At 40.7% G+C, this 27,545-nt stretch overlaps 1 protein-coding gene across 1 annotated transcript in view; it reads left to right on the top strand.

The window, feature by feature from the left end:
• The window catches only part of Hs3st1 (heparan sulfate-glucosamine 3-sulfotransferase 1), a 30,334-nt gene extending 15,961 nt beyond the window's left edge, over window positions 1-14,373 (top strand). Inside the window, exon 2 of the mRNA XM_028891570.2 lies at window positions 13,035-14,373. Coding sequence (XP_028747403.1) covers window positions 13,141-14,076 — 936 coding nt within the window. The 5' untranslated portion in view covers window positions 13,035-13,140 and the 3' untranslated portion in view covers window positions 14,077-14,373. The remainder of the gene's footprint in view (window positions 1-13,034) is intronic.
• Window positions 14,374-27,545: the final 13,172 nt, after the last annotated feature.

Raw genomic sequence — 27,545 nt, 5'->3', positions numbered from 1 at the left:
TTATCTAGGTTAGTTACTTAGACTACCTGAATAGAGTCTTTATCAGCTACAGTGGAGGACAGAAGTCAGAAAGTGACAATGGCTGACATTTCATGAAGATTTTTCTCTCTGCCAGGCCCTCTCTTTAGCCTCTTCTGTACTAACACTTCCTTTGGTTCTCATGACAATCACACAAAGTCAGTACTGTTGCAATCTTCACATCTCAGATAAGAAAACGAGGCACACAGATCACAGGATTTGATCTGGGTTACACAGGGGAATGTCTGTGCACCTGGGATTCAAAGCTAAACTCTTAGGTCTCCAAAACTTCCCATTGTGAGTGCCAGGATTCATCTAGCTGATTGTAGAAATCTTCCTGTTGATGCCAACCTGTTTCAAATGCTTTATCTAAATAAAAATAAATAATATTTTAAAGGTACAAAGTGTAAGTCAATCATTTTGTATTCACATTCTGAAAGAATGAAAGATGAGACTCGTAATGATCTCTCTTGACAAATGTCATCATATTTGATCTGAAGATATTGAAATTATAGTAAGAAATAATAAGAGAACTTCAAAAGAGTTATGTCAAGGGCAGCAATATATAGATAGATAGATAGATGACATGGCTTTTAGATGAGCAGTAAAACAAAATAGGTGTCCTTTGTTTACAGTAGATTCATTATGGATAAATTGAAGTTGGAGTCAGAAAAAATTGAGACAGTAATTAATTTTACAGTACCAAGGCTGAACGTATCAAAGAAATGTTGAACTCAAGTAGCATTTAAATGTGGTTGTTTTTGTAAAGTATAATTCACCATGGTTTGTGTGTGTTTATGAGTGTGTGTGTTTATAATAGGGGAGGTCAAAGAATGTTGTTTCATAAATGGCTATGGGTTTATTCAGAAAAATATATAGTCACTATGAAATCACTGCCTGCTATGGTGCCAGGTTTTGATTATTTACATTCCAACTTCCCTCCTGAGTTCCTCATGGGCATGGTTTTGTCTTTTTAAAAAAAATCTGTGTGTGTGCATCTATGTCTATGATATGTCTGTACATAATATCTCTGTGTGCATCTATTACTATGATATGTATTTATATGATGTGTGTATATCTATGTCTATGATATGTCTGTATATGATGTCTCTGTGTATGTCTGTGATGCATATGTATATATCTGTATACGTGTGTATGTGAATCTATGTCTATGATATGTGTTTATATGATCTGTGTGTGTGTGTGTGTGTGTGTGTGTGTGTGTGTGTGTGTGCCGTTGTACGCAAACCAACACATGCGTGTTGAGGTCAGAGGACCACGTAAGGTGTAGAATCCCACCTTTCACCTTGTTCGAGACAGGGTGCTTCCTTTTTTGTTCATAGTTGTGCATGCCAGATCAGCTGGCCTTTGATCATCTAGGGATTCTCTTATCTACACCTCCCATCTCACCGTTGGAACACTGGTATACAAGTTACCATGCTGAGCTTTTGAATCTGGGGATTCGAACTCAGGTCCACTTGCATGACAAGTGTTTTATACACAGAGACTCTCCCCAGCCTGGGACTGTGTCTCTGGCATTCTTCTATTTCTGGTTCATTCATGGTACTCAGCGGTACAGATAAGATGTGATATTAACATAGGACTTTTCAACTTTGGTGAAAAAGTGATATACATCCAGAAAAAATTGTATTTTCATTTTAAATTTGGAGTTGTTTTTGAGCCAGCAATGTTTGGATCCATCCTCTCTTGGGATGTTGGGCAGCTCTCTGCTGCACCTCCAAGTCGGGTGTGAGGTCACCACGGAAACCACCAACACTCTGTGGTGCACCTTGCTGCTCAGTTGGGATGTTCGATAGGATATATGTATTCAACATACATTTTGCAGGGATGTGCCAGGGCAGCTCCCCTGTCAGTGCAGAAGCATGTATACAAAATGCTAGGTTTTCATTTTATTTTGATTTTGAGGCAGGATCTCATTATGCAGCCCAGTCCTTCTCCTTTGCGTACTAAGCATTAGGATTGCAAGTGTATGTCACCATGCCTGACCTAAATACTTGCTTTTAAATGTCCATGATAAACCAAGCACACATGTAAACAAAATCTCTGGGCAGAAATTTTCCAAAATTTCCAGTAATTTTCCCCAAGTTGGAATCTATCCAATGAAATGGCCTTGCAGGAATTCAAACTCAGAACGTTGTGTTCATTCTCCTATTGGACTTCTACACCATGGAGTCCCCAAGCTCCTGAAACTTCATCTCTGTCAACACTCACCAATAGCATGTGAGCCCCATAGCAAATGCTAGGTTAGAGGTTACACACACACACACACACACACACACACACACACACACACACTCCTATTTCCTGTTCTAAAAATTCTAGAATGAATGCCCTGTCAAGGGATCTGTAAAGCAAGCCCTTTGTCTCCTTCATGATTGTGCTCAGGTATCACCTCTCCTGTGGCCTCTTTTTAGGTACACCCTGCTTTTCTTCAATTTTCTACAATTTAAACCTCTTATTTACATGTCTTTCTTCACATTCACTCAGAAACTTTGCAATTAGCTCCGTTATGTGTGTCTTCCATATTAGAGAGAACTCTCGAAGACAATGAGTAGATTGTTTATGTATCTCCAGAATGCTATGCAAGCTCAGAAATCTTGCAGAAGCCACTGGGGAACAGTGAGTGCTCACCTGCAGGAGAAAGGGAGTTCCCAGTATCAGAAATTGCAGATTTGGTTTGCTCTCCATTTTTTTTCTTACCTTCTCCTTATTTAGCAACAAATATTCACATATTACATTAACAAAAACTAATATTTCTCACATTAATATCCATAGTAGAATCCAGAAGAAAACAGAGTATCAGATCATTCCAGTCCTTGCACTTGAATGACATCTGCCAGAGTGGACAGCAGCAGCCTCTTTAGACAGATCATGTGCACAGCTTGCTTGCCACAGCCCCTAATAATCAACTAACCTGATACATGATGTCACCTGCCTGGATCCAGCAGGCAGTCCTGTGCTTACACAGCAGAAGGGCTTCCAGCAAAGAGCTTAGTTCTGCTGTTATGTCTCTGAGGACTTTGTGCTAGTGGAGCTGTTCTACACAGATACTAGGGATAGGTGCTTAAAAGGCAAGCATTCATTGCTCACAGTCCTAGAGGATGTGAACTCAATATCAAGGTGTTGAGAAACTCACTTCTTTTTTTTTCTTTTTGGTTTTTCGAGACAGGGTTTCTCTGTGTAGCTTTGCGCCTTTCCTGGGACTCACTTGGTAGCCCAAGCTGGCCTCGAACTCACAGAGATCCGCCTGGCTCTGCCTCCTGAGTGCTGGGATTAAAGGCATGCACCACCACTGCCCGGCCGAAACTCACTTCTTTATAGGGTTTTCTTCCTGGTCCACAGACAGGTTCCTTCTTCCTTATCTTCATGCATGTTGGACACATAAAGAACTCATTTTATTTTTGTCTCCTTAGAAAGATATCTGACCTTTCAGATCAGGACCCAATCTGCATGACCTCACCGAAATCACTTCTCAACGACTCTGATTGCAAATACAATCGTATTGGGCATCAGTGCTTCAAAGCACAAATGCTGAAAAGACACAGATGTTCATTCCTTTAAAGTGTCCTAAGAAATGAGACAAATCCCTCTCCTGAGTTTGTGTAAGAGGAAGAATTTGCTTTGCTTTGCTTTGCATGTATTTGTTTACAACTGTAAATTGTTCTGGTCTCTTTTGCCCAACACGCTAGTAGCACAGATCCAAAGTGTAGCTTGTGTCCATATGTATGGGGTCAGGACACTGTGCTTTCCTACTGGGTGTAGCTCCTCTGTGCATGAATTTGGGGTTCTTGTTCTCTGCCTATATCAGTTTCTCTTTCTGTAAAATGTTCCCATAATATGACAGCTAAAGATGCTGGTACATGCATAGCCTTTGTGCCTCTCATGTCTCTTGTATCTTTGCATTTTGGGAAAAATACACAGAACTCATGAATTCGGCATGATGGATGTCTCTCTGCCCTACCCAGGAAGCCCCTGCAGCTAAAAATGCACCTGTCAAAGGTTGAGCAGGACTACAGTCCTGAGCATAAGAGTCTGCAGCACCCACCTCCAGCCTCCTATCTCCTGGCAGGGTCTTATTTCCACTCGGGTATGCAGTAATACGAGAGGCTTCCTATCACGGAGCTCTGCCGTGTGCTTCCTATGCCAGGGTGTTTCTGTGTGCAATGAAGGATTTATTTAGGTCATTGCTGCCTTCTGTGCCCAACAACGACGCATGAAGCACATTGAGAAGGAACACTGCCTCCGTCCCTTCTCTGGAGCTGCAGCTACTTGTACCTGCTGTTCCACTTTTGTCTAGGGGACGGGGTCTCTTATCAAGGCCCTGCTCTGTGCTCTCCTCAAACAGAGATCCTGATCCTATCTGCCTGTCACTGTCCTTTCTTCCTTGAGCTTCTGTCTGGTTGAGTCAGTGCAGCAGTTTGGCTCATGAACAAATGCATTTGACTAATTATCATCCCTAGATCCTATTTCTACCATGCAGCATTTTTAGGGATAAAATTAGCTACCATGACTTGAAGTGTTGCCATATGAACTACGCAATAGCACAGTGTCCTAAGTGCCCTGTATATACCATTTTATTTAATCTTTACAATAAAAACACAGGACCAAAACTCCGGAGCATTTCAGGGCTTTCCTGCAGGTTTTAAATTGCAGAGCTGAGATAGGAACCTGGGCTTTGACTGGAAATCCTGTTAATTTCAAATTCTTGTTATCCTCTTCCTCGAATAGCTCCGCCTCTGTGGCCAGACTGATCCCTCTCTTTGTTGTCTACCAGGATTGTTCCTAATCCTGGGTTTAAAAGCAAGCTATGTCCATCCAGTGAAAACAAATGGGAAACAAAGAACAGCCCTTCCACAGTGAGTGTTGCAGTGAGTATTGAGGTTTCAGGTCTGGTCCACAGGCTGGTCAGTAGACCAGCGCCCCAGAGAACATAGGGATGCAGAAAGTCACACCTGTCCCTGGACTTTGAGAGGACCATCTTCCTCTTTAACAAGACCCTAAACAGTTGCCGTGTAGATCCCCACTTGGACAGCTGTAATTCTTTAAATCGTGAGGTAGCCTGGACTGCTAGGTGAAGAAGCTGGATTCACTTCCTTCTAACACCTCCTCAGCATTCTTGGGTTCTAATCTTGTACGTGGAGGGAAGGACACTACTGTGTTGCTTGATTTCTAGTTACCCTGTGGGGGAGATAGGATTCCCTGATCCTGCAAGGGCAACTTCTTGTCCTTGCCAAGGTTCTCCCTCCCCAACTCAATCCTATGGAGCAGTGTTCACTTCCCAGGTAACCTTTTATGGGTTTAGAACCTTTCGACATTGTGGAGGACTTCAAGGAACTCTGAAGGCTTGGAAGAACTGCATTCCAAGAGTATGAATCACTTTGAAGGGAACTTGGGCCCACTTTTACTTGTTTTCTTCAGATAGCAAATGTGCTCCAAGAACACTTATTAACATTATGTGAGCTGCCCTTTGATCCTTTCTACCCTGCATCCTTCCCAGCTCATCCTACCACACAGCAATTATCATAACTCCAAACAAAACCGAATGTCAATGTTGGCTGAGGAGTGTCATGTACAGGCAATTTCAAGAAAATAAATATTTATGGAGGTCTTGAAATACCCATGTCCTTTCACAGACTGACAGGCACAGACTGAATCTGTTTCCTATGCCTTGCTTTCCAAGATGCCCTGCCAAGGATGGAAATTTGACACCACAGCAACAGACTCTTAAATCTTTGTGCAAAGATGAAAGCAAAGACATTTTTGACTCTTCAGGATGAACAAATAACCTGATGCTTTCTATGGTCCAGTTTAGCTGCATTTAAAAAAATGACAGTTCTGTTGTCCAAACTGTCTCCACTCAGGTTTCAGTACAATTCAGAAAATTAAATCACTCCTCGCCATGGGAGACTTGAAAGAAGTAGATTTGCACAGCAGTTTATTAGAGCAGATGCCTTCTGCCATTTTCTCTGGCTTTTTCAGGAGTTTCCGCCTCTGCCTGGAATGCACTTATAGTGTCTGCAGAGAAGTTGCCCATCCAATGTAGGGGAAGGCAAAGCGAGGGCCTTAGAGAAGGACCCTGGTGTTTAGTTTTGATGATTCCTACCTAGTTCTGTGGCCTTGAAGATGCTCTTTAACCTTAATAATATGCTTCCATAACAGCCAAAAGGATAAAAGCAGGACAATCGTGTTTACTGAGGACCTACTGTGTGCTAGACACTCACTGTTGCATATTAAGCATGAGTAATGATGTTATACTGATTGCCCACATAAGCTGTAGGCTTAGACCCATTTCCTAGAATTTGTATAGGCATGGCTCTGAGTCTCAGGGTCACTTACTGAAGTGTTCCAGATCCTGTGTCCAAGGACAAAGAATTAGATGTGGGACATGAGGCTCATGACTCTTTATCAATATGCTACATAGTACCTGACTCTGTCATGTTTGTGAAGATCCGGCTTCTCTCAAACATGTTCGGTTTAGTCCACCTATGCCAGGTCAAGAAGTATTCCCAGCCCTTCCCTGCAAACTGTTTTCTTGCTCATGTTAATCTTGATTCTGCTGTCTCCAGGCCCCACTGTCTTGACACAGCACCCCACCCTGACAGCTGTGGTTCCATACATTTTTCTGGAGAGCAGAGGGGATGACACACTGAGTCCTTAAGAGGTGATATACTTACATAGTATCACTTAGCTCTAATAATTCCCATTTGGATCTGTCTGATTCCCAGAGCTTCCTTACCTTTTCATCATTCTCTACCACCTTTTCATTACTTAATGATATGAAATAAAATGAGAATAACCACTCTTGCTGGTAGTGGTGTTGTAGGTCTTAGAGGAGACCTTTGGTTGGGTGCCTACTGTCTGGCACACAGTAGTTGCTCAGAAAATAACCTCTTCCTTTCTATTTCTTTTGTTAAATCTCAAAGTCCTTTATCCTAGAGAACATACTTGCTTGAGCAAGCTGTGTCCTTACATTAGGTGGAGGGACTGTGACAGTATCTTGAAGACAGAGGCACATGAACATCACTGTTTCTCTCATGCACTATTCTGCTTATTTCCTCTGATGGTGAATATGTTGACAATCAGACTGGTGGGACTGTGAGGGTATATTAAAGTTAATTACATTTGGAGTCTGAGTCATAATGTGAATTATGTAATAAGGAGACTTATGAAGGAAATTTAAATATTTTTGAAGGGTTATTTAATAGATTCCCTTCCTTTTTAATTAAGATGTTTTCTAGACTCCTGGGTGAGCTTGTCCAATCACTGAGCGATATGAAGCCCCCTTTCAACATCTGGCTTCTTCTTGACTCTCTTGGAATATAAGGGATGTTGAATTCTGGCAGGCTTTCCAGTGCATAGACTGTTATGTTTCACTTTTTGTTAAATTAAAATCTGTTCTCAGTAACTTATAGCCATTGGCCTTCCTGGCCCCTGTACTTGACAAGTTAGTGGAGGAATAGGTCCCTGCCCTCTACAATGTGCCAGGAATCATGACATACTCTGGAACTGGCATCTCAGAAGATAAGACACTGCCAAGAGACTCAGTGGCATGCATGACTGAGTGGAGAGGTGGATGGAAGATGTGATTTAGAACAATGGATGGGGACTTTAAAATGGGATAATGTAAAAACTGTTGAGAGAAAACTGACATTTGAAGTAAAACCTGAATAGCAAGAAAGAGACAGCTTTTCAAAGCCAGGGGCACAACATTCTGGAAATAGGGAGCTGAGAATGCCAAGTCCAAAGCTGAGATGAATATGGCAGACTATGAAGGAATATGGAAGACTAAGATTGAGAAACCAGTGTGGCTTGAGCTCAGCAAAAGGAAGAAATCTGAGAGGCATGCAGCTCCCACACCAAGGGCCTCCCCAGCCTGCACAGTGTGGATTGAATTCAAAGGATAATGAAGGAGCCTACACACTCTGTTTCCTTTATTTACCTGGTATTCAGTATTGTCGTAGTGGGGCCTAGGATCTCTGCAACCTTCTGATTCTTAATTTGTCATCCAGCACACAGGAAACAGTCTCTCTGATTAAAGGAGCAGGGATGTGGATGACATCCCTCTTAGACCTAGTAATCCATCTATAAAAGAAGAGGGTTAATTTTGTCAACCTAGCCAGTCTGAGGCTTCACAGAAATTTTGTCCCCCGTTTGAGGTATATCTACACAATGGGACTTAAAACCAAAGATTGTTAGATACACAGGGTTTGGCTAAGATTCCAACAAAGGAGTTGGAGAGATGTCTCAGTGATTAAGAGCACTTCCTGCTCTTCTTGAGGACCCAGGTTTGATTTCCAGGACCCACACTAATTCAGGCACTGTGAAGGAGTGAGAGGCACAGCAAGGCCCTGGGTCTATTTGCTCAGATTTCATTTGGGGGCTAGCTCTCCTCACTCTTTCTTGACAGACTTCTGATACCTTTGATTCCAGCTTTCCAGTATCAATGCTTGTTGTCTTGAGGGCTCATTTTCAAGACCACAGGCATGCTATGTGTGAAGCTGCCAGTCCAAAGCCTAGTGCCAATGGCAGCTGGGGCTGCTGTCACTGTTCTTGCCAGGGTGCCTGGCCTCAGGTCTGGGTGCTGTGGAATCTTCTGTCTGTGCCCTTGGCAGCTCCAAGCTTTCAAATAGCCCTCTGTGTTCAAGGTCACCTGGTTTGTTTCCTGTGGGAGAATAATGAAGTTATCAACAGATAGAATATGAATGTATTTATGTCACCTGCAAGTTTAGGCTTGCCTTTCTTGTCCTTTTTCCTGCAGAGGAACTTTTTCTCTGTGACTGGGGAGGGGACCTCTCTATGAAAGTGTCAGGTGAGGAACTATAGCTTCCCACCCCTCTGTCCTTACCCACCTTAGTCACCCCAGGCCCACAGGGCCCTGGAGTGGACTGCTGTTCTCACAGAGAGAGACACACACTGAATAATCAAGTCTTACTACAAAATACTGAAAAATTGCTCATTAATTTTATAACATGATTTTATTCTGGAACAATGACATTGTGTATACATTGGGGTTTTTTAAAACATATTTCTCTCAATGTATACACAATGTCATTGTTCCAGAATAAGATCATGTTGTAAATGTGAATGAAGAAGTGTGTACCAGAGAGAATTACCTAACAGAAACAAGCCACATTTGTCCTTTAAATTTTCTGTTAGGTAATTCTCTCTGGTACACACATCTTCATTCACGCTTCAAAACAATCATTTTGGGGTAGACTGAAACACACTTATTTCACAGTTGATCAGACTGAGGCATAGAGACAAAGTCACTTTTACAAAACTCAAAACTAGAGATAGACTCCTGGCTCCATAGGCTGTAAAGATCCTGTTGCTCATCTACTGCCTAAAAGCAATAAATGGATTTAATACTGTGCCAAATGTACTCTACATATATTTGACTTCTAGAATTTGGAGCTGAAGGATTGTTATAGTTGAGTCTATTACATTGGGTCTTTCTTTTAAACCCTTCCCCCATCACTATCATTGTTATATATCACGATCACCTGCTTGGGAGACAGTTATGATAACACCCAGACCACTAGACTGGAACTCAGGGGACAAAAGTTTCAGACTCAGAGTTTCCCTGTGGCTATAACTCAGTCATCTCAGAATCTCCTCATGTGTGAAATGAAAGGCAAAGACTAAAAGACTCTCTTCTTTGTTATTTGGAAACCCATTGTCAAGGTCAGGATGGCCCAGAGACTGTTTGCAGGTTCATGTGAGCTTGGAGATGTTTTTCTTTCCTGTGAGTAAAAGACCAAGTAATTCTGGTTGTATCACCAGGAGTCTGAATTATCAAAGCACAAGAAACATAAGGCTACTGTATGCCTATATATTATATATACAAATGTGTTCATATAGTAGCATGTATATTCTATGTTTACATATATAATATGCATAAATATACATGCACATATCTTAGATACATCCATGGCATTTGTACAACATATAGGTAGCTATAAATATATGTACTCTATATATTTGTACATATGTGTCTATATACATATACCACATATATATATATATATATATATGTATATATGTATCTCTTGTTCAATCTGTATAATGTTGCTTGTATGTTTGTTTTCAGGGCTGACCTACTGGTATTGTATAACCAATTGGACTATTTTTTCCCACTCTTAGCACTCCAGACAAACTATATTTAGTGTCTTCTCTGCTGTCTGCTGGTAATTCCCAGTTAGGGAGAAGTCTCAGGTGTATGCTGTGCTGACCAAATTGCTTCAAGTTAAAGTGGAGAAAGCATGAGCAGACAGATAATACAGATGGTAGTTGTAGCCTGTACATTTGTCACACGAGTGCTGAATGCTGTGAATCATTGGTTGTTCCCAAGTCCTGAGTTCAAAGGCAGAATGCTATGAACCTGACTGTAGTGCCACCACACAGGGCGAGGCACTCCAGCATGTCCGAGTTAGTGCCACCTATGTTTCACCTGTATTTCATTCTTCCAGCCTGACCTTCTGTGTCCTCCACCCTCAAATGTGTAAAAAGCAGGTATAGATGACTCATTGGCTTCACCCATTTGAACAGCGGAGAAGGAAATGAAATTTGGGTAAAGCTTCCTGAATCCTTTCATTGAGGAAAGCAGTCCTGTCACACTGAGGTCACCCCCCTTCAAAAAACCAACCTAACCCACACTGAGTAGTCACACCGCCCATAAACAGCTTTCCCCCAAGGGCTTCCTCAATGATCTCAAGTTCTGTCTTGCAATATTACATGGTCCATAAGGCCATTTTTCTGTATGATTGGCTCTCTTTAAAGGCTTCTGTCTGGTTCAGTGCTCAAGATTTTTGCTTTGTTTTATTTTTACTTTTATTATTATCATTAGTAGTAGTAGTAGTAGTAGTAGTAGTAGTAGTTATTGTTATTGCATTTTAGTTTTATTTCAGGTGTATGAGTGTTTTATCTTCATGTATGTATTATAACACTTGTGTGTCTGATGACTGTGGTGGTCAGGAGAGGGTATCCGATGCCCTGGGAGTGGAGTTATAGCCAGTAGTGAGACATCATGTGTATACTGAAATTGAAACAGGGTCCCTCTGGAAAAGCAGCAAGTACTTTTAACTGCCGAGCCATCCTCCAGTTGGGTGCTCATGTTTTTAACCTATGTTTTTCATACTACATAACCTAGTGTCTGAGGGAAACAGATCAACTACTATGGCCACTATTTTGGAAGTCCTAGATTTGCTCTTTGTCCATAAATTCTAGCGAGTAAGCAATAAGCTTGATATAAAGAAGAGGAAAACATTTCCTGAGTGTAAAAATCCTACAATCCCAATGCTGAGACTTTTCCAACCATTTGGGGATGACCAACGCAAATCGGTGCCTCTACTTCTTAGTGGGAGAATGAAGAACACGGGTCCTTGTGTGTCCACTCTTCAGAGTGGCACCCAAGGCTTGTCTTCTGCATGAGTCCCTGCATCTAGGCTAGCAGCTAATGTCCTGGAAGAACTTTATTCCAACAAGTGATACAGTTCAGACAAGTGGTGGGAGGAAGTTTGTAAGCATAAAGGTCTTCATTTATAGCTTCTAATTTGGTTTCTGTGTTTTGAAATGAATTATGACAATTTTTTATGTCCTTACATAAGACCATCATCAATAAACTGGTGATGACAGTAGCCTTGATTTTCTTTGTCACACTGTGTGGTTGTGGTGACAATGAACTCTGCCAGTCATGAGTCACTTTATAAGTAGTAAAACTTTGTGCCTAAGAAAGCTTTGTGCTCTTCTGGGTAATATTGCCTTTCTAATACCATTAGTGTCTTCCTTCAGTGTCTTCCTCTGTTATGAAGACTTTGCAATTGCTTAGGCAAATGAGTAAACATCTTTCCATATAGTATAATCCTAACCAACCCCAACCTGGGTCAGCCATCCTGCTGCCTACTGCCCACAGTCAGTGCACACACATTGACCTTTGCCAAATTCAGCAAACCATCTGCAAACCCAGTGATTAAACCATAGTCATTGGTTCTTGCTCATGAGCAAGGGTGGATGTCCTTCCTCCCATCAGACCTGTAGCTGGCCAGATCTGTTCTTATTGCAAGAGTGTAGCTTCAGATACGGATTCAGCATATTGTTGTATCTGCAAGTATACCATTGGTCAAACCCAAAGCTGCAAAGTATAGTGCCCATGATGAGGAAGCAGCCAGAGTCTGATGCTGGGTGAAGCATTCATTCATTCACACCTCCACATAGGCTTATCTACCCCGTTGGAATAGAACCCCCTGGTGCCTCTGCCAAAGGCTGACAGGAGGGATATTTCTTAGATGCTTTTTAGAGTCTGAAGGATGTTTCTAGTCCTTTTCTTTATACCAGGGATTAGCAAAATATGGCTAATAGGGAAAGCCCTTTTTGGTACATCTATATGTCTGGCTAAACATATAGATTATTTCAAGAATAATAATTAATATTAAACAGGTTTAGAAGATGGCCCTGCGGTTAAGAGCACATAATGCTCTTACAAAGGACCTGAGTTCACTTCCTAACACTCACTTCTGGATGGCTCACAACTAACTGCCTGTAACTTCAATCTGGAGGGAATCCTAGGCCTCTTACCTCTGCTGCTACCTGCACTCATGTGAAAAGACCTGCAAACACACACACACACACCTAAAACTGAAATAAAACTTTAAATGGAGAGTAATACTTAATACCACATGATAATTATTTGGCATTCATACTTTTGTGTCCATAAACAAAGTTTTATTGAAACACAGCCACACCCCCGCTCTGTCTATTGTCTCTGGCTTCTTCAAATCTATAAAAGCAGTTGGAATTGGAGTTGCCATGGAAACCATATGTCCCACAAAGCCTAAAATATTTACTCTCTAGCTCTTTACAGAAAATGACTGCCACTCCTACTTTTTAGAATAAAGAGAAAGTTTGAGAAAGGTAAGGCCAGGGCTCACGACTATAGATGTTTGTTGGATTACTTCCATGTTTACTTGGAGTTAATAGTTTCTTCCTTTCCTTCTTAGTAATTGGCAACTGGAGACACTCATGTTCCAGTAATCAAGAGGCATCCCTGCCGCCACTTCATGATCCAGGGGAGTGTGTCCCTGTGAAGTTCCCGAGGTGTACAGCATGACCTTGCTGCTCCTGGGTGCGGTGCTGCTGGTGGCCCAGCCCCAGCTAGTGCCTTCCCATCCAGCTGTTCCCGGCCCGGGCCCCAGGCAGCAAGAGCTTCTGCGGAAGGTGGGTACCCTCCTGGAGGACACTCAAGAAGGTGCAGCAGCCAATGGTTCCACACAGCAGCTACCACAGACCATTATCATTGGGGTGCGCAAGGGTGGCACCCGAGCATTGCTGGAGATGCTCAGCCTGCACCCAGACGTGGCGGCAGCTGAGAACGAGGTCCATTTCTTTGACTGGGAGGAGCATTACAGCCAAGGCCTGGGCTGGTACCTCACCCAGATGCCTTTCTCCTCTCCGAACCAGCTCACTGTGGAGAAGACGCCGGCCTATTTCACTTCGCCCAAAGTGCCTGAGAGAATCCACAGCATGAACCCTGCCATCCGCCTGCTGCTCATCCTGAGGGACCCTTCAGAGCGAGTGCTCTCTGACTACACCCAGGTGTTATACAACCACCTTCAGAAGCGCAAGCCCTACCCACCCATCGAAGACCTCCTGGTGCGGGACGGCCGGCTCAACATGGACTACAAGGCTCTCAACCGCAGCCTGTACCACTCACACATGCTGAACTGGCTGCGTTTCTTCCCACTGGGCCACATTCACATTGTGGATGGTGACCGCCTCATCAGAGACCCTTTCCCTGAGATCCAGAAGGTCGAAAGGTTCCTGAAGCTGTCACCGCAGATCAACGCCTCGAACTTCTACTTTAACAAAACCAAGGGCTTCTACTGCCTACGGGACAGCGGCAAGGACCGCTGCTTACATGAGTCCAAAGGCCGGGCGCACCCCCAAGTGGATCCCAAACTACTGGATAAACTACACGAATATTTTCATGAGCCAAATAAGAAATTCTTCGAGCTCGTGGGCAGAACATTCGACTGGCACTGATTTGCCTTCAGTTAGGCTCGGAACTTTTCCTGTTGTAACTTCTGGTGTACATCTGAGGGTGGGGGAGGGAAAGAAATTTTAAAAAGGCATTTAAGCTATAATTTATTTGTAAAACCCACAAATGACTTCTGTACAGTATTAGATTCACAGTTGCCATATATAGTAGTTATATTTTTCTACTTGTTAAACGGAGGGCGTTTTGTATTGTTTTTCATGGTTGTTAACATTGTGTATATGTCTCTATAATATGAAGGAACTTAACTATTGCACTGAAAAAAAAAACCGATTTTTTCTGGAGACGTCTTTTTTTTTTTAAATATAATTAACTTGCCTCCAATTCAAATAGCTCTCTGTTTGCACCCTCCTTGTCAAATCTATATTCTTTTTCTGCTTAAAAAAATTTTATTGGCACTATGGACTTCTATTCTTTCTGAATTTGTTCTTTTAATTTTTAATGTCTCCCTGTGGTCACCAGATTAAGTTTTTATTTGCACTTTAAATTTCCTCTTCACAGTGAGTCGCTATTATTTTTGGAAGTGGCAGTTGTATCCATTCTTAAGTCAGCCTGCATACATGTTTAACTCCTGTAGCTTGCATATGAATTTAACCCCTGTAGCCAGCATATGGATTTAACCCCTGTAGCCTGTATATGGATTTAACCACTGTAGCCTGCATAGGGGTTTCACCCCTGTAGCCTGCATAGGGGTTTAACTCCTATAGACTGCATAGGGGTTTAACTCCTATAGACTGCTTATGGGATTAACCCCTGTTAGTCTGCCTATAGGTTTAATCTTTGCCAGCCTGCATGTAGATTTAACTCATATAAATTTCAAGGGCAGAAAATGGTGCTGAGGAAGGATCCCCAGATGGTAATCGGCAAGAGATTCCCTAAGATCCACTTTTGTCTCAGAGGATATATACCTCTGATCTCAGCAATGGGAATGGGCAAAACCTGTAATAAACAAGATTACACCCTTGGATTTCAGAATGATCTTGAGACTGTAAACCCTGCCTTTTGGAGCAATTGGCCTCTGAAAAGCTACTTAGCAGAGAGAAGGAAACATGCAAGGTCTCTTTGTGTGTGTCTGTCCATTCTGTAACTTTCATGAGGAGCAGGAGTGAGCCTTTGCTCACTCTGGAATTTGTTTCCTGAAAGATCAGTATGCACTTGTGATCTTGTATTTTATACTCATAGACTTTGCTTCAAAATCAGTTTCAACTTTAAGGTTCTGGATAGGAAAGAAAATTAAAACTCCAGGGTTGAAGTTAAGATATGAAAAAGTCACAACACAAAGCCTGTGCGTGCACCTACACACTTATATGGGAGTTTCACTTCTGCCTAGAACAGCCACTTAGCAGAGACTGGTCACAAAAGCCAGTTCTAAGCTCCTGGATTGTCACGCATACCTGTTAATCAGCCTTTTACAATTAAACAGACTAGATGATTTCCATAAGAAAGTATCATGTCATTACAGTAGGAGAGAACAGCAGTACAGAACCATTTCCTGACAGTTTGTTAGGAAGAAATGAAACACAAATAGACATCATTGAGTGTCTTCTCTATCCAACAACTCTTTGAAACTTCCTCCAAGCAAACTCAAGATGAAGGGGTTACTCTGACAAGTTCAGAAAACAGAAATAGGCCCCCAAGCACGAGGGACTTGCTGACGGTCACACTGTCAGGCTTAGAGCCCAGCGGTAGCCAATGTGTAAGTAACCTGTTCCCCATTTATTTCCCTCTACCCTGCTCTATCTGGACTCTAAAGAAATCTCTCAAACTCAGAGGCAATGTTTTCCTGACTTGACCTGACATGTCTTTCCTGGTGCCGAAAGTCTTCCGCCCTAAGAGCTGTGTTTGAGCTAGAGGAAGAGCAAAGGGGAAACACAATTTTTCTCAGCAGTCTTCTGAGGGAAATGAATCACCTTGGTTGTTTTGGCAGTCCCTGCCTGACCGACCTTAGTCTGGCCCACACCCCATTCCTGGCCAGGCCCTGACAGCAAAGAGGATGCCTTCCTCTGCAGAACCTATTAGGGTTGTCATTCAACCACTGTCTCCCCAGAAAGAGGAACAGAACTATTTATAGCAGATTTCTATAGACTTTGTGATATGCAGGGTGCTTCCCTCTGCAACAACGTATCTGTGGATCTTTTATGTCATTTAACCTGAAGAATGAGAAGACCCAGAAAGGTTACATCTGTTTTCCAAAGCTGACCAGGAATGTGGTGGCTGAAAGAAACCTCCAGTGGGAATCCCTGGTGCCCAAGAAGATGCCCAGGTGGAGATGGTATGGTTGGAGCCTGGTCTCTTGCAACCAGAGGTACTAGTTAGGAATGAGGAAAGTCAGAACTGGCACCAGGGGTAAGCTTCAGCTGTTAGAACTTGCATAGCTAATGGCATGGGGTAACACAGTATAAGTGAATGGCAGATGTACATTCAATGAATTGCTTTACTGGGGGCACAGAGTATTGATTCGGGGAATCGTATTCCTGCATACCATCAAGCAAGATACCAGGAGTTCCAATGACAGCCTATATATTCATTCTTTTCTTTTCTTCTTCTTCTTTTTTTTAATCTATAAAACTCCAGCCGGTCATCAGTATATTCTTTTTTTTTTTTTTTTTTTTTTTTTTTTTTGGTTTTTCGAGACAGGGTTTCTCTGCGTAGCTTTGCGCCTTTCCTGGAACTCACTTGGTAGCCCTAGGCTGGCCTCGAACTCACAGAGATTCGCCTGGCTCTGCCTCCCGAGTGCTGGGATTAAAGGCGTGCGCCACCACCGCCCGGCTCATCAGTATATTCTAAAGAGCAAAAAACCATTACCTCCTACTTTTCACCAGGTATTTCAACTCATCCAAGCCCTGTTACTTTCAGAGGATGCTGCAACAAACCCATGGCCATGCTTGTCAAAATGCAGTGAGGCAGGAGTCAAATGATATCTGGTTCTTTCTAACCATGCTGAATGCCAATCCTGTTAACAAAGACAGTTTCCTGATGGGAGGTGTAGCTTCCTACCCCAGCCAGGTCACAGCCACCTGAGAGTTCTAGAGAAGCAGCTGAAATTTGCTGAGCCAAGCACCACCTCTGGCGTTGAACTCACACCTTAGTTGTTGTTCCAGAGTAAGAATAGCATCGATTTTCCTTCCTCCAGAATCAGGCAGTGTTCAAATCCTCTTAATATTATGTGACTATCGGTTAAAAGCCTGGAATTTGGTTAATTTAGGAAAAACCATGAGAGACCTCTAAACTCAGGCTGCCTTGCTCTTTCTACCCTCAGCAGAAGTTACACTAAGGGTAGAAGAGGCCAGTGCCCATCATGTCTGTTGCTTAGAGATGTGGAGACAAAGGTCATTATATTCATTAGAATGACCTTTTTCTTGAGTTCCTATTATGTGGCGAGTGTGGTGCTAATTCTTCAAGAATATAAAATGAAAAGCCACAGGAAATAATAGTCATGAACTGTATAGGGTATTAATTAATAAGAAGCAAAGAAGTGCTAAGAAGGCAAGAGAAGTGGCCCTGAGTTGTGTACAGGCTGGACAGGACAATATGTTCTATAGTTTGGCATCAATTCAGCCACATCCCCAGAAGGAATCAACTAGCCCATATTAAGAGGATGAATGAAGAATGAAAATGAGGTATGAAGTTTTCCTGATTGCCAATGCTTTGCTTTTTTTAGAAGAAAGAAAGAAATATTACATAAAATTTGCACTAGAGCTATGATCAAAGTCACTTAATTCAAGGGTCACCAAGACCCTGCTCTTTTGTAGGAAGGCTTTGTGGAGGAATTGTCCTGGAGCCAGAAAATGGAAGTCATTGATGTTACCAAAGGGAAAAATCCTGCATAAGGACATGTCTTGAATCAGCAAGTGGTGATGAGGAATCTAAAGGAGGTAGGAGAAGTACAGGAAAAGTCTTGTCTAACTAGTGTGTAGCTTGGATTAAACACATTAAACAACAAAGATGTATCAGCCACTTATAGTCTTGGAAGACAGTTTCCAAGATGAAGGTATTGAAAGACTCACAACCCTCCATATGTCTGAATCCTGTGCAAGTTTATTGATTACATCAGAATAACCATCATTATTACATACCCACTATGTGCTTGGTATCTTAAATACATTGATTAAAACCTACATATAAACTCTGAGAGATAGGAAATAGTGCCTTGGTTCACAAAAGAAGAAACTCAAGATTAGAGATTAAAGGGTTTGTCTGTGATGATAGAGAAAGTTATTTATTCCATTTGCATGTTTTTTTCTAGTGTCTTGAATCTGGTCAATTTCCATCCATCGCATTGTGAGTAAAGGGAAGAAGTAATGCATAGATCTCTATCAAGAGGCAACATCTAACACAGAGGTTATAAGGTATGAGGTTGGGCACAGGAGGATCTTGGAACATCACCTCCCAGAGAATTACACATGTAGGATGTCCTAAGGTGTGTTGCAACTGGCAGAAGTTAAAAGAAAAAAAAAATCACTGAGCATGAGATAAAGGGCTGACCAAGTATCCTTCAATAGCATTGAATAAGCAGAGGACCCATAGCCCATCATCTCATTCAGTTGCCTGATTGAAGTACACTCACATAAGAAGTAGCCCTGAATCTTCAGGTCACGCTTGTGTGAAGGTAGCTCCATTTTCCTCAAATTCTATAGTTAGGTAAAAAGAAAGAAAAAGCAATTATAGTCAGGAGATCTGGGTGTAAATCCAATTTTGGCCATGTGGCCTTCAGCTCAAATTCTCAGAGCCTTAATTTCTTTTTCCTTCTTTCTTTCTTTCTTTCTTTCTTTCTTTCTTTCTTTCTTTCTTTCTTTCTTTCTTTCTTTCTTTCTTTTTTCTTTTTGTAAAAATGGGCTGATACTTCACTCAGTTTTGGGGAAAAGTCAAAGAGATGAACTGCAAAGACCATCAAGTTGGTGCACTCATATGGCTTAACTGTGAACAGGGTTTAGGGATTTAGGAGACAGATTTTAAAATAGTCAGCAGCACCTCACTGTCTTTGTTCACTCACCCACTGCCCAGCTATGTGACTATAGGCTTTGCTGTTAGTGGCCCAGGCAGATCCTATTTTCCAAAGCTTCTCCATCTTCCATCTCCCATAAAGGCAGACTACTAACAGCTATACAAAAATGTGTTCCTGAAGTTTTATCATAGCAAAAGTCATGTCACCTAGAGAGGGCTGCACCCCCTTCTTGCTGGGAGCAAGCCACTAATGTTTGACTGATGTGGTGAGGAGGTGGGGGGACTGGGTGGTGAGGGGAACTGCTCAGTTTCTTTGCCTCTGTACAGGTGACTTTGTAGTACAATGTCTGCTCATAGTTCCTCCTGAAATCAGCCTAGATCCAGACTTCTAAAAAAATGTGCTTGTTTGTTTCTCCTCATACTTTTCTGCTCCCCTTATTGTGGTCATTTTTTTGTCACCTTATCATCAGTAAATGACCCAGCTCAACTTTTGCTTCTAAGACACCTAGCATCAGATAGTTAAATGTGCATTTATGTCTTGTTCTATGTGTATAACATAGTTAATGCAACCAACCTATAGACATTTTTCCAGTTAAATAAGGAGTGGGAAACAAATCTATTTTATTGACTAGCACATAGAAGGATTAAATACAATAGATGAAATTGTTACCAAGTAACTTTTTTTCTTGGATTAATAGACTATCATTAAAAAACTATCAATGAAGCCAGGCATGTTGGCACATGCCTATAATCTAGCATTTGTGAGTTTGAGGCAAGAGGATCATTAGTTCAAAGCCAGCAGGAGCTACATAGGAAGACCCCATCTCAGGAAAGAAAAAAAAAGTTTCCACACATCATTATAAAACTTCAGGTTCAAGTTCATGAAATATTTCTAGATCCCGTTGACAAAACTGCATTTTTTTTTATCAAATTGTTCTGATTTACTTCTGTTCCACAGTACGGTATTTCTATTCATTTGCAATGTTCCTCTCAGGGTCAGTACAAGTGTGAGTCTTCCTCTTGACTGCAGAATTGTGGTACTTAGCATTGTGCCTGCCTAGGTAAAAAGAGGATAGAATGTACTTGTTTGTGGATTGAATGATGAATCTTATCTAGATGTCAATCTAATGTGAAAATTCTATCCATCGCATCCCAGCCGCACAGTGTGGCCTCCCTTTGGGAGTCCTTTATTTTGTCCAGGAACTGCTAGGCACTTAACAATATGGTGTTTTATTCAGTTCTCAAGAAACCCTGGGGAAACAACCAAACCAAGTTCTATGTGTTTACTTATTAATATATTGCCAGCAAATAGTACAATACTTGATGTTGGAGTTGCAAATGTTTATTAACTAAACAAATCCTCCTGCTGCCCAGGCTTCTTCCACTCTGCTATACTCTGCTGCCTCTTGAATATTCAACTAGTCGATAATTCAGTATTCTCCTAGGCAACCCATTATATCTTCAAACCGACTATTCACATTCATATTCCCTAGACTTATGTTCTCTAGCTTCAGCTCGTGGATCCATGAATGAATATTCCAGGTATCCCAAATACCTGGATTCAGAATTTATTTATATATTTATGTATTTATTTATGCATTTTCTTATTCATTTATTGTGTGAGTATGCAATGTTACAGTTCATATTTGGAGGTCAGAAGACAACCTGTGGGAGTCAGCTCTCTCTTCTACCATGTAGGTTCTGGGGATTGAACTCAGATCTTCATGCTTGGTGGCAAACACCCTTAAACATGAGACATCTCATCAGCCCAAATTTAGAGATTTAGAGCAGCTTTGTTCATAGCTATGTGAACTTCAACAAATTCCTTAATTTCTCTGAATTTCTAGCAGGAGAAATAATGCCTTGCCCAAAATATCTATGCATAATACATGAATAATAGACAATTGAACACTTTTGAAGTAATAATTCCATAATCATTAGGTAAGTAAATATTTCAGTCTTCATGTCAGCTGACAAGCCTTTGCTACCATTAATCTTGTTTATGCATGAGGAAACCAGAGGACAATGATAACATTCCTAGACTCCTGTCTACTAAAAAAGAGCCAGAACTCTCCCCTGGGTAGTCTCTAGTATGTGTGGGCTCCAGAAATCTTCTCTGGGCAGTCACAAGCATACTTGAACTCCAGAACTCTTCCCTGGGTAGTCTCTTGGCCTCCAGAACTCTACCTTTGGTGGTTACTAGCACACTTGATCTTCAGAATTCTTCCCTTGGTAGTCTCTAGGACACTTCACCTCCAAAACTCTCCCATGGGTAGTCCCTTGGCCTCCAAAACTCTCCCCTTGATGGTCTCTAGCACATTTGATCTCCAGAACCCTCCTGGGGTGGTCTTTTGGCCTCCAGAACTCTTTCCTGGCTAGTCTCTAGCACACTTGGCCTCCAGAACTCTCCCCTGGGTGCTCTCCAGCACACTTGATCTCCAGGCCACACTCTTTTTCAAAGAAGAAGAGAGATCCTTGGCCAGTGGCAAAAGTAAGTGCTAAAAAGTCAAAGAAAGAGGTGAGGAGCTCAGGACAAACACCTCCTGAAAGTCAGTTGCAGAAGGAATTCGAAAATGGTCCCATGATACACACCTCCTTTGGTGTATATATCTTGTTTAGTAACCTCCCCTCACATCTGAGTAACATTTGAAAAGATGTGCAATTTATTATCTTAATCAGGTTGCTCTGTATGGAAAAGGCAATAGTATGTGATTTAATAGACCCGTTCAGAAAGAGAGAGAGGAGATAAAGGATGGGGAGACAGATACTCCTGGCTTTGCCTGTTATGTATGACAGGACTCTGAGAAATGGCAACATAAAGGACTATTGTGAATAGTAGTAGCTAAGAGTGTTTCTAGAAAAATACAGCAGAAATGTTTGCAAAAATCTCATTTTTTTCCAACAAAGGTGAGCAGGGAACAAGATAGTGATTAGAAAATGATCTGGCTGTAACCTTGTTTGTTATGGGGAGAACCCCCCAGGGCAGACTTGGGCTCCTGAGTCACCTACATTGAGCTACTACAAGTTATGTTGGTTTAACCTGCTGGTATCTAGTAATGTGCTTGCCTTTATGCCAATACAAACACTTGAGTCCATTTTTTTTTTAGTTCACTCAAATGACTTGTGTTCATTTTTCCTGTATCCTTCTTCAAAACAAACAAAACCCATGGGTTTTTTGTTGTTATTACCAAATAAATACATGTACATTGTATAATAACCAGAGTCTTCATTTATGAGCACTCAGAAACAATTATTTGCCAACATTTGTGTTTATATCCTTCCAAATTATTTTCATCCTGAAACCCACACCATCATGCTTTGTATCTGCATGTTTTTGATCTTATCACTCACTACCTAGTAAAGGCCTGTAGCTCCCTACACTGCCTATTGAAGCTTGTATCTCATCCATGTCTCTACATAGAGCAGGAGCTCAACTAGAAATTTCCAGTTTAAGTTGTGCTCCTTGGAATCAAGGGAGTATCACTCAGACCAGGTTATTCACTTCTCTGTAACAACATACCTGAGTGTTGCTGGGTCAGTGACATGTGGATAATCCCATAGACCCTGGAGGTTAGCTGGGCAAGTCTGACCTGGCAAAGCCTCAAGTGTAATCAGATGTTGGCTATGAAAGAAAACACTGGAGGGCTGACCTGGAAGAATATCCAATATGATGTCTTGAATCACATCTCTGAATCTTAAGTTGGAATGAATGTAGCACCATCCTCTCCCCCAACTCTCTCTCCCTTCCTTCTCCCCTCTTTCCATATTGTTCACTTGGGGGGTGTTCATAGCATAACAGAGCTAGGATACTAGGGAGACATTTCATATGGTTGTCTTATTCTAGAGGGTTCCAAATGAGAAAGCAAAAGTTATCAGGTAATAAAGTAAAAGTGTGGTCACATTCTGCTGTTCCAAAAATACCAGCTGGGAAATTCCTGTGGGAAAGGACCACATAAAGGGCTAAATAATAGGAGGTGTAGTTCATGGGGGTTCATTTATAGAAACTATCTACTTATCTGACTACTATATATTCTTTAATAATAAAATGGACAGCACACTTGCTTAATGGATCATTGGCCATACTTTAAGGGGGATTAATATAGGTTTTAGCTTTTATGATACCAAAGTCCATTACACTAATGCATGTTATTGTAAGTCCTTGTGCCTTCTATGTAATTTCAGCTATTTTGCCCTCAGTTGTTTGACTCTTTTCAACCCAATTCTTTGATGATATTGATGGTGATTAAGTGATTTTATATAAATCCATTCACAACACAAGTAGAATACAGGATTGTTGCTGTGTTGCTTCTTCTGAATTTTGCTGTGTGATTCTATTGAACCATTTAAAGAACAGACACACTTAAAACAAATTACAGGTTGAAAGCCACTCAGGAAACTGCTATATGGAAGCACACAATCTGGCAGACCTACCACACTTCTTAGACAATTTGTCAAACACTAAAAAGTGTTGCTGAGACTCTTAACACTGGCTATTAAAAGCTATGTATGGCATTCAAAAAAACGAATGCATGGCAGGTTCTATTTCCAGCTTCCCAATTTGGAAGTTCTATCTTTAGCACCAATTTACATTTTTCACACAATTAAAGACTACCTAATTCTGATTTGCTCTTCAAGTATACAATTCATCAGTAATTTACATTTTTTCTTTTATTTATCTGTTAATCTCCTCAGAAACAAACGATCACAAAAAAATCCTAGGTTTTAAATGTTGGTATAATGACTTAAAATCTGAGGGATACTAGGAAAGTTGGACTAAGCATTTCAGAGGATCATTCTGCTGGTAATTTGAATGGGGATTAGGAATGGCTATAGCCTTCAAAGCCTATGAGCATATCTAGGCACACAGGTACACCCAATATTTATACATTTAATAGTCTTTTAATACGGAAATTTTCAAACAGTCTTTAAGTAGCAATTTACAACTGGCAATACAACATTCCTTTAGCCATAACTGAACACTCTAAACACTAACACCAATACATCTAAATTTTTATTTTTTAAATGCACTGTGACTATAAATGTGAATATCCACACAGATTAAACTGGGCTTCTGTATAGTTGTGATATAGTCAGAAAATACATACTGTATTTTGGTCTCACCTCATTCTCGACTAATAGTTTCTAAACTGTTGGATTTCCTGCATAGTAAGAATAATAAAGGAGAAGTCTTTGATTATTCATAACAAATCATACTTTAGTGTGTTGTAATGAAAAGCCTTTGCACTGGACATTGATAGGATGGAAGACAGTTGCAGGAGGGGCCAGCCTTGTCACTAGAAGTTTTGAATTTCCTCCCACTACCCTGCCTTTGGTCTTCTAGGGTACAGACAACAGACAATGAGGGCTGCATTATAATCTATATTCAGCAATTTAATTAACTGAGCCTGCTAAGCAAAACTTCTATAGCATTCACAAAAATTGACCCAAACAAACAGATTCTAGAGAGGTCCTGGGCTCGTGGAGATGTGGAAGCCATGGGTGGGACTTGCTGAAATTACATGGAAGCTTCTTGACCCTTATGTCATTACTTTCTTTGCCCATTCCCGAACTGTATCCTTTGTAATGACCTGTTAACCAAACGGGGAAGCTATTAAATTCTATTAGCTGTTCTATAAAATGATGAAATCCAAAGAGAAGATTTAAGAACATTTAATTTGTAGCAAATGAGTTAGAAATGCAACGGGCTATATGGATGTTTGTTGCCATCTGCAACAGGGATGGATTTATGGAACTCAGATCTTTACCTGTGCAACCAGAGGTATCTCAGGAGATTGTTAGAATTAAAATAAATACCAGGACACCCAGGTAGTATCTGCCAAGAACTGGAGAATTGCTTGTTGTGAGAAAAAACTCCATATATTTAATGACCATCAGGAAAGAAACAGTGGGTAAATTGATTCAGAATATAGACAAATACATCTTGTTTTTACTGTGCTATCAACAAATGCAATTTTTAGAGCCAACTATCTGAACAATAAAGGTCATTTTGTTTCCATATAATATTCAATAGTGAAAAGGTAAGAGTAGGATATTGTCTGTTTTTTCTCTAACTAATACAGATAAGACATTATTTTTTAAGTACTTCAACTAAACCATTTGGACATTTATTTTTATCCCTTTTGAAAGTAGAGGTTGTTAACTATTCCACAAATATACATTGCTTTTTTAGCAGTTTATTTTTTAATCTTGCCACAGTTATTCCTTGAAAATTAAGCTATTCTCTCTTCTATAAATGTACAGCAACATATTTAATTTTTTTCCCTCCCTTGGGAGAGAGGATGACAATGTGAAAAGTACCCTTAAAGAAGTTTAAAGTGCAGCAGTATCCTAGCCTCAACATCTCCATATACAGTCAAAGTGCAATTTTATTTACAGCCAAGAGGAAGAAACAGTCAATTGTATTAGTAACTTTTTCTAATGCTGGCCAAGGCAACACATGAAAGAAAGGGTTTATTTGGAGCTTACAGTTACATAGTGTTAGAGTCCATTATAGTGGAGTAGAGGTAACAGGTGGAAGGTGGTTGCAACAGCAGCTGAGAGCTCTCAACTCGGACCACAAATAGGAAGCAGAGAGAGTGAACTCAAAATGTTGGAAGCCTTTTGAAACTTCAAAGCTCATATCTCCTAAACTTCCCCATACAGTCACCAACTGGGGACCAAGTGTTCAAGTGCTAGAAGCTTAATGTGGGGCATCTCTTTCAAATTACAACACCAAGTGTCCTCAGTAAATGACTGAATGAATAAAATGTGATGTATCCATGTGACACTATATTGATCCCATACTAAAATTAACAATGTTTTTGATATGCATGGGTGGATTTATCTTGAGCCCATTCCAAAAAGACAAATACAGTTCCCCATACAAAATACCTGGAATAGGAAAATTCACAGAAATAGAAAGTAGACTATGTTGCCAGCAAGTAGGAGGAAGGACATGGAGAGTTATGGCTGTGGAGACATCGAGTTTGTCCTTGGGACATGAAATGTTTTGGAAACAATAGTGTTAAATGCACAGTATTTTGACTAATTAATTTCTGTAAATTGTATGCTGAAAATGAACAAAATGGCTAATTTTGTATAATATAGATCACTTCAATTGTATAAATATGTATTATACATTCACTGTATGTATGCATGTGTGTGTCTTGTACATCTTTACATCTCTCAAAGGGGGAGATATATAGACTAATCTTGATTCACTTGCAGTATATATGAAAAGATTCCCATACAAACACTAAATCCATATCTTTTCTATAGGGCAATTTCATTCCATTTGATACATTATTAATCAGTTATGTAGATTTTAGTAGAAATTGCCATGATGTCTCATATGAAGCCAATCTACACCACTTAACTCATGCCTACCTCATGACGTAGCTTAAAATGAAATAAAATCATTTTACATTCATTATTTAAGCTATTGATAGAGTTTTCTACTTCACCATATCAGGAACTGTGTTCTTGTCTCTGTAAAGTATGTTCATTCCAAGCTACTCATGAAAAGTTCAATATAACAACTTTAAGGTTAGGATACCATCAGTCATCTCTTTCCAGGACAGAAGTTAGCCTTTGCCCTGTCAATTCTATTGGATAAAGGTTTCTAGTCTTCGATTGAGCACCACTAACTGAGCTGTTTAAAGTGATAACCAAATGTCAAGCTAAATAACAAATAAAAACAGATGAATATTGAGTCTATTAATAATTAACAAAAGAATGAATTTACAAGGGGGTGTTGAACAACTCCACAAGATCTAGAATCACCTAGGAGACATAGCCTCTGGACATTTCTGTGATTTTCTAGAATGGGTTAGTTAAAAAGGACAGACCCTCCCCTAAATGTGGGTGACACTGTTCCATAAGGTAGGATCCCAGACTAAATGGAAAAGCGAAAGTGAGCTGAGTAAGTGTTCCTTTCTCTCTGTTTCCTAACTGTGGTTGCATTATGATCAGCTGTGCTGTGTGAAGTTCTGCAACCATCATTATTAACAATACCCTCAAACTGTGAGCCATGATAAACCCTTCCTTCCTCAAGTTGTTTTGGTCAGAAGAACAAGAAAAATAACTATTAGAAGGGGGAAAGAAATCTCAAATTTTTGTTTTATTCATATCTACTGGGCACATGATTTGATCAAGCAGATAGCAGAGCATTTCATTCCTAACTCCCTCTAGATATCAAGTGAAGCCTGTGACATCCTTAAAAACTAGACTAACCCTCTATACTTAACATTTACAAATATGTGTGGTCTTATGGAGAGATACTGATTCTTCCATTTCCCAAAACTCATAAGTTGGAAACTTAAACCCTAAATTCAAACTTTCACATAGTTGGAAGGAGGACATCAGTGAGGTAATTAGGATTAAACGAGGTTTTTATTGAGTCCTTTGTGCCAAGCCACTGCCATCTAGAGATGTTTGGCTATACCTACTGCAAAAGGATTAACCCAAATGGGCTTATTGACTGTTTATACCACCTCATGGAGGGCTTGCCTGA

This window comes from Peromyscus leucopus, chromosome 10 (assembly GCF_004664715.2).
Source record: "Peromyscus leucopus breed LL Stock chromosome 10, UCI_PerLeu_2.1, whole genome shotgun sequence".
NCBI classification, from domain to species: domain Eukaryota; kingdom Metazoa; phylum Chordata; class Mammalia; order Rodentia; family Cricetidae; genus Peromyscus; species Peromyscus leucopus.
This window is presented reverse-complemented; position numbering and strand designations above follow the sequence as displayed.